This window comes from Salmo salar, chromosome ssa03 (genome assembly GCF_905237065.1).
Source record: "Salmo salar chromosome ssa03, Ssal_v3.1, whole genome shotgun sequence".
Lineage (NCBI taxonomy): Eukaryota > Metazoa > Chordata > Actinopteri > Salmoniformes > Salmonidae > Salmo > Salmo salar.
Window position 1 is genome coordinate 74,291,362 of NC_059444.1, and position 12,515 is coordinate 74,303,876.

Genomic DNA, 12,515 nt, shown 5'->3' on the forward strand with positions numbered 1-12,515 from the left:
TTCTGCGTTGTCTTGGCTGTGTGCTTAGGGTCGTTATCCTGTTGAAAGGTGAACCTTCGCCTCCAGTATGAGATCCTGAGCGCTCTGTAGCAGGTTTTCATCAAGGATCTCTCTGTACTTTGCTCCGTTCATCTTTCCCTCGATCCTGACTAGTCTCCCAGTCCCTGCCGCTGAAAAACATCCCCACAGCATGATGCTGCCACCACCATGTTTCACCGTAGGGATGGTGTCAGATTTCCTCCAGACGTGATGCTTGGCATTCAGGCCAAAGAGTTCAATCTTGGTTTAATCAGACCAGAGAATATTGTTTCTCATGTTCTGAGTCCTTTAGATGCCTTTTGGCAAACTCCAACTGTCATGTGCCTTTTACTGAGGAGTGGCTTCCGTCTGGCCTGTTTGGTGGAGAGCTGCAGAGATGGTTGTCCTTCTGGTAGGTTCTATCTAGAAGAAAAAGAAACGCACACCTATTAAGGCGAGGTGCTGGCTAGCGGAGTAGAAAACTTGAAAATAAGGGAGAGCCGCACACTCTAGGAGCTCAGATGCAAAAATGTAATATCCAACGTCGAAACATTTTTACATTTACATTTTTGTAAATGTTGGATATTCAATTTTTGCATCTGAGCTCCTAGAGTGTGCGGCTCTCCCTTATTTTCAAGTCTTCTGGAAGGTTCTCCCATCTCCACAGAGGAATTCTGGAGCTGTCTCAGAGTGGCAATCGGGTTCTTGGTCACCTCCCTGACCAAGGCCCTTCTCACCCGATTGCTCAGTTTGGCAGGGCGGCCAGCACTAGGAAGAGTCTTGGTGGTTCCAAACTTCTTCCATTTAAGAATGATGGAGGGCACTGTGTTCTTGGGGACCTTCAATGCTGCAGGCATTTTTTGTGCCTCGACACAATCCTGTCTCTGAGCTCTACGAACAATTCCTTTGACCTCATGGCTTTGTTTTTGCTGTGACATGCACTGCCAACTGTGGGACCTTATATAGACAGGTGTGTGCTTTTCCAAATCATGTCCAATCAATTGAATTTACCATAGGTGGACTCCAATCAAGTTGTAGAAATATCTCAAGGATGAACAATGGAAAAAGAATGCCCCTGAGCTCAATTTCGAGGCTCATAGCAAAGGGTCTGAATACTTATGTATTTGTAATAAATTAGCAACAAATTCTAAAAACCTGCTTTCACTTTGTTATTATGGGGTATTGTGTGTAGATTGATGAGGATTTATGCATTGGGGCAGGTAGTGTTCTCCTGGTATCCGTCAAACCCAGATTCGTCCATCGGACAGCGTGATTCATCACTACAGAGAATGCGTTTCCAATGCTCCAATGGCGGCGAGCCTAACACCACTCCAGCCAAAGTTTGGCATTGTGCATGGTGATCTTAGGCTTGGGTGCGGCTGCTCGGCCATGGAAACCCATTTCATGAAGCTCCCAATGAAAGGTTATTGTGTTAACGTTGCTTCCAGGGGCAGTTTGGAACTCGGTAGGGAGTGTTGCAACCGAGGACAGATGGTCTGTTCTGTGAGCTTGTTTGGTCTACGACTTCGCGGCTGAACCATTGCTGCTCCTAGACATTTCCACTTCACAATAACAGCACTTACAGTTGACCGGGACAGCTCTAGTAGGGCAGCCATTTTATGAACTGACATGTTGGAAAGGTGGCATCCTATGACGGTGCCATGCAGAAAGTCACTGAGCACGTCAATAAGGCCATTCTACTGCCAATGTTTGTCTATGGACATTGCATAGACAACGGGTGTGGCTGAAACAGCTGAATCCACTCATTTAAAGGGGTGTCCACATGCTTTTGTATATATAGTGTATAAATATTTTATATTTATTATTGTATTATACAGGGCACATTTGGAAAAGAGACCTAGGTCTCAATCTTCCCAGTCAAAATAAAGGTGAAATAAAAATGTAAAAAGGACATAGCGTAGGGTCTATCTCACTGTGGATTCAACAAGTTCTTATCAAATGATCCCTCATATAATAACTATCTCTTAGCAGTCAATTATCACACTTCATACACTCTTAAGGCTAGGAGAGGAACACTGCAGAAAGGGAGGTTTTATACGTTACACTGTGACCAGAGGTGAGGTACACAATGTTCTGATACATAGCATTCTTACTTAGACCACGAGAGGGAAGAAAGCAATATTGTACACAGCAGGGAGGCAGATGCAGCATTATACAATATTATAATCCTTGTGGTTCGAGCCCTGAATGCTGATTAGCATAAAGATGTGGTATATCAGCCTGCATAACATGGGTATGACAAAACCTTTATTTTACTGTATAATGTTGGGGCTGCCCCAGCTGTAAACAGTATTATTATGATACAGAGTATGGAGGCAGCCTCAGCATTATACAGTATTATTATGATTCAGAGTATAGAGGCAGCCCCAGCATTATATAGTATTATTATGATTCAGAGAATAGAGGCAGCCTCAGCATTATATAGTATTATTATGATTCAGAGAATAGAGGCAGCCTCAGCATTATACAGTATTATTATGATACAGAGTATGGTGGCAGCCCCAGCATTATACAGTACTATTATAATACAGAGTATGGAGGCAGCCCCAGCATTATACAGTATTGTTTTGATTCAGAGTATGGAGTCAGCCCCAGCATTATACAGTATTATTATGGTACAGTGTATGGAGGCAGCCCCAGCATTATACAGTATTATTATGATACAGAGTATGGAGGCATCCCCAGCATTATACAGTATTGTTTTGATTCAGAGTATGAAGGCAGCCCCAGCATTATACAGTATTATTATGGTACAGTGTATGGAGGCAGCCCCAGCATTATACAGTACTATTATGATACAGAGTATGGAGGCAGCCCCAGCATTATACAGTATTGTTTTGATTCAGAGTATGGAGGCAGCCCCAGCATTATACAGTATTATTATAATACAGAGTATGGAGGCAGCCCCAGCATTATACAGTATTATTATGGTACAGAGTATGGAGGCAGCCCCAACATTATACAGTATTGTTTTGATTCAGAGTATGAAGGCAGCCCCAGCATTATACAGTACTATTATGGTACAGAGTATGGAGGCAGCCCCAGCATTATACAGTATTATTATGATTCAGAGTATGGAGGCAGCCTCAGCATTATACAGTATTATTATGGTACAGAGTATGGAGGCAGCCCCAGCATTATACAGTATTATTATGATACAGAGTATGGAGGCAGCCCCAGCATTATACAGTATTATTATGATTCAGAGTATGGAGGCAGCCCCAGCATTATACAGTATTATTATGGTTCATAGTATGGAGGCAGCCCCAGCATTATACAGTATTATTATGATACAGAGTACGGAGGCAGCCCCAGCATTATACAGTATTATTATGATTCATAATACGGAGGCAGCCCCAGCATTATACAGTATTATTATGATACAGAGTATGGAGGCAGCCCCAGCATTATACAGTATTATTATGATTCATAATACGGAGGCAGCCCCAGCATTATACAGTATTATTATGATTCATAATACGGAGGCAGCCCCAGCATTATACAGTATTATTATGATTCAGAGTATGGAGGCAGCCCCAGCATTATACAGTATTATTATGATTCAGAGTATGGAGGCATCCCCAGCATTATACAGTATTATTATGGTACAGAGTTTGGAGGCAGCCCCAGCATTATACAGTATTATTATGGTACAGAGTTTGGAGGCAGCCCCAGCATTATACAGTATTATTATGGTACAGAGTTTGGAGGCAGCCCCAGCATTATACAGTATTATTATGATACAGAGTTTGGAGGCAGCCCCAGCAATATACAGTATTATTATGATTCAGAGTATGGAGGCAGCCTCAGCATTATACAGTATTATTATGGTACAGAGTATGGAGGCAGCCCCAGCATTATACAGTATTATTATAATACAGAGTATGGAGGCAGCCCCAGCATTATACAGTATTATTATGATACAGAGTATGGAGGCAGCCCCAGCATTATACAGTATTATTATGATTCAGAGTATGGAGGCAGCCCCAGCATTATACAGTATTATTATGATTCAGAGTATGGAGGCAGCCCCAGCATTATACAGTACTATTATAATACAGAGTATGGTGGCAGCCCCAGCATTATACAGTACTATTATAATACAGAGTATGGAGTCAGCCTCAGCATTATACAGTATTATTATGATTCAGAGTATGGAGGCAGCCCCAGCATTATACAGTACTATTATAATACAGAGTATGGTGGCAGCCCCAGCATTATACAGTATTATTATGATACAGAGTATGGAGACAGCCCCAGCATTATACAGTACTATTATAATACAGAGTATGGTGGCAGCCCCAGCATTATACAGTATTATTATGATACAGAGTATGGAGGCAGCCCCAGCATTATACAGTATTATTATGATACAGAGTATGGAGGCAGCCCCAGCATTATACAGTATTATTATGATACAGAGTATGGAGGCAGCCCCAGCATTATACAGTATTATTATGATACAGAGTATGGAGGCAGCCCCAGCAATATACAGTATTATTATGATACAGAGTATGGAGGCAGCCCCAGCAATATACGGTATTATTATGATACAGAGTATGGAGGCAGCCCCAGCATTATACAGTATTATTATGGTACAGTGTATGGAGGCAGCCCCAACATTATACAGTACTATTATAGTACTCTTTGGTCTTATTAATTAGCTTTTTGGAGGTTTATTTTTGTCATTAAAAGTCAGGGACACCGGCACTGTTTAATTTGTCAAGGCTGAGATGCCGCCATTATCTGCCCACCGTGCCTCAGCTTCAGGGCTAAACATTGTCGATGATTCTGTCTGCCAATTAAAAACCTCAACCAAATTAATTCACATTAAAACGTTTTCTTTTTGTTTACTTTGATGCTAATGTTTACCTACTGGGTGTGTTGGAGGGTTACCCAAAACACTTCACATCAATCAGGAAGCTCATTAGAGCTTTGTGGACTCCGACACCCACAATGCCCCTCTCACTTCCACCACCTCCTCTCTTCCTGCCTCAGATCTGATCACAGACTCCATCTGTATCTCTGTATCACTCTCTTTGTACTATTCTCTCCCTCGTATCAACCATTGTGCTGCATAATTCTCTGTAATGTTGGATTCCGTATCGGAGAGAATCACATTAGATGAGTTAATTTACAAGATGTAAAACCATCCTCAGATCTAGATACTGAGCAGCAATAGATCACTTCCTCATAGTGATCAGGGAGATGCAGACTATGAATATTAGCAGTTTCAATGGCTACTAATCATGTTCCGGTTCTTTCATCCTTGCCAAACTGAGCCTTGGAGAGAGGGCCAAAAGGAGCTGGAGCATTGGGAGAGAAAATAGCCGAGATGTGGGTGAGATTGAATGAGGGATGATGGGGGAAGGCGACAGTCAAAAAGAGATTTTGTCTTAAAGACAAAAAGCTCTCATTTGTATGATAATACCAGACTTTGCTCCAAGCCCCACTGAGACTGGCTGCTGTGACGAGACTGTCTCATTCCACTCTAAACAATTCAGCCAAACAAGTCATACTGTGGGGGGGATTCCTTTCCCTATGTGTGTGTGTGTGTGTGTGTGTGTGTGTGTGTGTGTGTGTGTGTGTGTGTGTGTGTGTGTGTGTGTGTGTGTGTGTGTGTGTGTGTGTGTGTGTGTGTGTCATCCAACCTCAGACTGACAAGTGGGTGTTGGAGCGAGACATTGGCACTAGAATAGATTGCCATGCCATAGTGAGCGCCAAGTATGAAGGTTGCACAGACATTATTCTTGTTGTGTATAGACAACCATCAAACAAACACTTGATGAAGTATTAAGCTCTGGGTTGTGTACAAATGGTCCATCAAGGGCTTGATTCAAGACCATCACTGCTTTACTAATGAAAGGAAAATATCCTCGTCACTAGACAACTCCATAACCGCTCACATGGAACAACCAATGAGGGAGCAAGTCCTGCTCCCTTCACCTGACCTATACGATGATGATAGGTCAAACAAACGAGGGAAGCAATTGTAAAGGTTCCCTCTGAGCTGAAAGGCAATAATCAGCAGAAAATAACAAGAGTTTACAGCTGTACCTCAAGCTGTAAACTGTTGTCTTTTGTGGTGATCATTGCATTTCAGCTCAGGATGAACCTTTACAATACTTGTGTCATATCTGCTAACAGAAGGTACTGTCTGTAACAATAATGTTCGCTGATAGTTGACAAATGAATATTTTTAGCATATCACAGCATAAACCATACAATAACACCACTGCAGTAGTTAAATTCAGAATCCAGACGAGAGGCCTTGAGCAGTAGCCTTGTAAGCTGCCTGATCTCGCGAGCTTACAGGAATGTTTGCCATGAGGCTGCTTCAGTGGAGGTCTGAGCAGAGTATTTGTGGTGTGTGAAGACAAGAGGCAGTCCAGCAATCAAAACAAACATGGGAAGGGGAGGAGGGAGTTCAAGGAGGGTAAAGTAACGACATGGTACTATGTGTTGAGGAAATAGTGAAGGGGGAAGAGGGTCCATGGGCGAAGGAGTGGAGAGGGAGTTAAAGGGCTCAGTAATGTGTGTTTTCCCAGAGCACAATGTGTGTGTGTGTGTGTGTGTGTGTGTGTGTGTGTGTGTGTGTGTGTGTGTGTGTGTGTGTGTGTGTGTGTGTGTGTGTGTGTGTGTGTGTGTGTGTGTGAAAAAAGACAACTTATGCGTGCAAGCGTGTGTGTGCCTGGATGTGTGAACATGTGTGACTATTTACGTAGATGTATGAACATTCTCTGGTTGTGTGTGTGTGTGAGTATGTGATATGTACGTGTGTGTGTGTGTGTGCGTATGTAAGCATGTGTGTGAGGATTCTTGTGTGAGTATGTACGTGTTTGTTTGTTTGCGTGTGTGTGTTTGCATGTGTGTGTGTGTGTGTGTGTGTGTGTGTGTGTGTGTGTGTGTGTGTGTGTGTGTGTGTGTGTGTGTGTGTGTGTGTGTGTGTGTGTGTAAGTGGGAGAGTGTTGAAGCATTGATTAATAGAGCAAACATTGTGACATGCGGGACAAACTGTCTGTGATTCAGCCTGGGAATTAAGCTGTCTGTCACCATTAATCAGCCGACTCTCTTCTGCACCAAGTCCATTTTTTACCTGGTAATACTCCCACAGCCAATGGGATCAACACCATGAATCAGGATAGGATAAAATGCCCTGCATCCCTCCTTCTCGCTTTCATTCTGTCTCTGTCCTTCTCTCACTCTTTTTCTCACTAACTCTCTCTCACACGACCTCACACGACCTCACACACACACACCCTTACATTCCTATTACCGAACCAGCTTCAAACATCATCTAGTCACTTTTCTCTTATTGAAACCCAGTACCATTGAAGAGGAGTGGCACTTAGTTCCAACTACTGGGTGTGGGATTAGAGGAGGTGTGTGTGTGTGTGTGTGTGTGTGTGTGTGTGTGTGTGTGTGTGTGTGTGTGTGTGTGTGTGTGTGTGTGTGTGTGTGTGTGTGTGTGTGTGTGTGTGTGTGTGTGTGTGTGTGTGCATGCGTGCGTGCTTGCGTGTGCGTGCGTGAGAGAGAGAGTGTGTGTGTGAGAGTGTGTCTGCTGCCACATTCAACAAAGAGGAGTGCAGAGTGAACATGAAGAGATCCTACAGTGTCGCTCGGAGCAGCACTGTGCCTGCTGAAGCCTTTGGAGTGATGAGCACCCAGCCATCTCCAAAACACTACAGCAGGGAATACATTATACATAAGTAGTACAACAATGTGCTCTCTCTGGGAGCAGCAGTTGAAGCACATCTGCTCAGTGTTCCTGGAAGCTCTCAGCCATGCAGACAATGGGGACAGCCCTGATGTTTATGGCCCCCATGTTCCCCACTTAATGTCCACTTTGTTTCTGTCATATGCATTTTCCATCCTCCTCCTCAGACATTTGGCTACGGTGTTTTAGTTAATACCAAGAAGACAGATGTTCTACTCTTTCTAGGGGTTGGTTGGACAGATATCTATGTAGATCACATTCTAACTGCATTCTGAAGAAGGGAAAGTGTCTCACTGTGCTAAAGACAACCTTGGCTTTCACCACTGAACTGTAACCAGGATTTATCTTTCTCCCCATCTGAGTGAGGTTACACATTACAAGAGGCTACTGGTGAGAGGATGACCATGCACAGACCACAAGGCCTGTACTTCACACTTAACAATAAGGCCTTTGGGAGTTCATGGGAAATAATAGTATCGTAAATGAAGCTAGGGTCCTTTTCAGCTCTGAGAGACAAATACGATTATAACACCCCATTTGTGACATATCTCAGATATTGTTTCAGTAATGTTATAGCATTACTGTTTATTTTTGCGACCAGGGCCATTCAACCGTAGTATTACTGCCCCTGTAGTATTGGATAACGTTGTTTAAATGGAAGCCTTCTTCAACCCTTTTTATACTGAACAAAAAAATAAACGCAACATGCAACAATTTCAAAGATTTTACTGAGTTACAGTTCATAGGAGGAAATCAGTCAATTGAAATACATTCATTTGGCCCTAATCTATGGATTTCACATGACTGGGCAGGAGCGCAGCCATGGGTGGGCCTGGGAGGGCATAGGCCCACCCACTGGGGTGTCAGGCCCCAGCCAATCAGAATGAGTTTTCCACACAAAGGAGCTTTATTACAGACAGAAATACTCCTCAGCCAGATGTGGAGGTCCTGGGCTGGCGTGGTTACACGTGGTCTGCAGTTGTGAGGCCAGTTGGATGTACTGCCAAATTCTCTAAAATGACATTGTCGGGCACTGATGATCAAGATATGAACATTCAATTCTCTGGCAACAGCTCTGGTGGACATTCCTGTAGTCAGCATGCCAATTGCACACTCCCTCAACACTTGAGACATCTGTGGCATTGTGTTGTCTGACAAAACTGCACATTTTAGAGTGGCATTTTATTGTCCCCAACACAAGGGGCACCTGTGTAATGATCATGCTGTTTAATCAGTTTCTTGATATGCCACACCTGTCTGGTGGATGGATTATCTTGGCAAAGGAGAAATAAAGTAAACAAATCTGTGCACCAAATTTGAGAGAAATAATATTTTTGTGCATATGGAACATTTCTGGGATCTTTTATTTCAGATCATGAAAAATGGGACCAAACACTTTACATGTGCGTTTATATTTTTGTTCAGTACATATAGTCTTCAATTATGTGCTTTTAAACACCCACTCAGGAGGAAGACCACAAGCAAGTGTTTTGGTGCAGGTTAGTGTTTTCGTCATAAATTTTGACTTTGCAGCTGGCCTATCTATCTGAAATCGCTCAGTTATGCCTCCAGGACAAAACTCATTCCAATAAAATGTCAACCTGCTGTATTGCTCATCATTTCTCACCTACCAACCAGGGGTCCAGTTGTGAAATGGTGGTTCAGTATTGCATTAGTCCCTATAACGAAATATAGGTGGCAAGCATACCCTTATTAATAAATATGCATGGGGAAACCAAAACAAATATATTCTCCTGAAAATGGATGGTTAAGTTACAGGTTAATAGACACTCTTAGTAGGGCCATATGTTCTGCTTTTGGAACATCCCTGGCCATACCAGGGTAAAGAAAGGGAGCATGATAAATCAACCCAATCTAAGGCTTGATAAATAATAGATAGGTGGTATAATTACTAAATGAATGGCTGCCAGAGGCTCACATTACTACTTAATTATTAACACTTTCCCAAATGTACGTTCATAATTATAAATATCAAAATGGATTTGCCATGCCTGACTTCCACGCATGGACAAGATGCATAGCTGAAAAAACATAATGCCTATGCAAACACACGCATGCACACACACACAAGCATTAACATAGAGTCTGTGCATTTAGTCCAGTCTTTTCCATTATGAAACCTGTTGCTGCTGCACAGTGGCTTGTTGTAGCCTATCGTCTTTCACAGCGCCATCAACAGAGCCAGATCAATAAAAATGACATTATTACAGTAGCCTAGTTCTCTTTTTTGGTTGCGATGGCAACGCAAAAATGAATTTCTTAGCTTAGTGAGGGACTGCAAATGACGATTAATTTAACTTGTGATCAATTACAGGGTACCATGGGTAGGCTAGATTGTTGTGCACCAACACAGGTTTCTTCTGAATAAACAAGTTGGAATAGATGTCCTACCTGTCATCAGCCTGCCAGTCACCCAGCAACAGGTCTCGGAACCGGTACCGTGGAGGCAGCGGGAGCACCTCCTTCTCCAGCTCTACCACTACCATGGTCCCCTCCTGAGCGCCGAACCCACCAGCGCACAATGCCAGAGATTGAGACGCGAACAAACAGAGACGCCTCTATAGGGGCTTATCAAAATTAACTATTCTTTTGTTATTCAACTTCCAAATAACACATACCTGTATGAGCACCCTAAAATGTTGTTAATTTATTACTGCCACAATGTAATATCGTTCTTCTTCCAATGCAACAGGTCGAGGATGCTCCGCCGTGACACGCACGTGAGTACTTTTGGCTTGACAGGATGCGGAGCAACTGGTTGTCTCTTTGAACATCCGCTGGCTCCTTATGGACGCAGCGAAAGCAGATCCATTTGCTCGAACAATTACATACTCTGAGTCTACGAGCAGTAGGTTACAAGCCCAAATCCCTGCAGGGCACATTTTAAATACTGAACAAGCTAATCATATTTGCATGAGCTTTAAAGTGGTGTGTTGTCGTTTTATTGAAGATGCCTTGTTTATTTTTTTCATTTATTCAGGACATGCTCTAATTCTAGTTAATGTAAGCTCAATAAACCATTTATGAGTCATATGCGATATTAAGTTAATCCATTTAAGGACCTAATTTCTCTATATACTTTCAAATGACTAAAACCAAATCAAAACTGTGTAGAAATGATAATGGACTTATATTCATACAGTTTATTGACTGTCCAGCTCGCTAATCATCACTGTGCAGTCAATGGACCTACAGTTGAAGTCGCAAGTTTACACACAACTTAGCCAAATACATTTCAACTCAGTTTTTCACAGTTCCTGACATTTAATCCTAGTAAACATTTCCTGTCTTAGGTTAGTTAGGATCACCACTTTATTTTAAGAATGTGAAATGTCAGAATAATAGTAGAGAGAATGATTTATTTCAGCTTTTATTTATTTCATCACATTCCCAGTGGGTCATTAATTTACATACACTCAATTAGTATTTGGTAACATTGTCTTTAAATTGTTTAACTTGGGTCAAACATTTCGGGTAGCCTTCCACAAGCTCCCCACAATAAGTTGGGTGAATTTTGGCCCATTCCTCCTGACAGAGCTGGTGTAACTAAGTCAGGTTTGCAGGCCTCCTTGCTCGGACACACTTTTTCAGTTCTACCCACAAGTTTTCTATAGGGTTGAGGTCAGGGCTTTGTGATGGCCACTCCAATACCTTGACTTTGTTGTCCTTAAGCCATTTTGCCACAACTTTGGAAGTATGCTTGGGGTCATTGTCCATTTGGAAGACCCATTTGCGACCAAGCTTTAACTTCATGACTGATGTCTTGAGATGTTGCTTCAATATATCCACATAATTTTCCTACCCAATCTATTTTGTGAAGTACACCAGTCCTTCCTGCAGCAAAGCACCCCCACAACATGATGCTGCCACCCCCGTGCTTCACGGTTGGGATGGTGTTCTTTGGCTTGCAAGCCTCCCCCGTTTTCCTCCAAACATAACGATGGTCATTATGACCAAACAGTTCTATTTTTGTTTCATCAGAAACAAAAGTAGGATCTTTGTCCCCATGTGCAGTTGCAAACCGTAGTCTGGCTTTTTTATCACGGTTTTGGAGCAGTGGCTTCTTCCTTGCTGAGCGGCCTTTCAGGTTATGTCGATATAGGACTTGTTTTACAGTGGATATAGATACTTCTGTACCTGTTTCCTCCAGCATCTTCACAAGGTCCTTTGCTGTTGTTCTAGGATTGATTTGCACTTTTCGCACCAAAGTACGTTCATCTCTAGGAGACAGAACGCGTCTCCTTCCTGAGCGGTATGATGGCTGCGTGGTCCCATGATGTTTATACTTGAGTACTATTGTTTGTACAGATGAACGTGGTACCTTCAGGTGTTTGGAAATTGCTCCCAATGATGAACCAGACTTGTGGAGGTCTACAATTTGTTTTCTGAGGTCTTGGTTGATTTCTTTTGATTGTCCCATAATGTCAAGCAAAGAGGCACTGAGTTTGAAGGTAGGACTTGAAATAGATCCACAGGTACACCTCCAATTGACTCAAAGGATGTCAATTAGCCTATCAGAAGCTTCTAAAGCCATGACATCATTTAATGGAATTTTCCTAGCTGTTTAAAGGCCCAATCAACTTAGTGTATGCAAACTTCTGACCCACTGGAATTGTGATACAGTGAATTATAAGTGAAATAATCTGTCTGTAAACAATTGTTGGAAAAATAACTTCTGTCATGCACAAAGTAGATGTCTTAACCGACTTGCCAAAACTATAGTTTGTTTACAAAAAAA

The 12,515-nt window shown here is 42.4% G+C and overlaps 1 protein-coding gene across 1 annotated transcript in view; it reads right to left on the bottom strand.

Moving 5' to 3' along the window:
• Nucleotides 1-10,490, bottom strand: part of LOC106598152 (potassium channel subfamily T member 2) — an 82,109-nt gene extending 71,619 nt beyond the window's left edge. Inside the window, exon 1 of the mRNA XM_045715407.1 lies at nt 10,169-10,490. Coding sequence (XP_045571363.1) covers nt 10,169-10,263 — 95 coding nt within the window. The 5' untranslated portion in view covers nt 10,264-10,490. The remainder of the gene's footprint in view (nt 1-10,168) is intronic.
• Between the last annotated feature and the right edge of the window lie 2,025 nt (nt 10,491-12,515).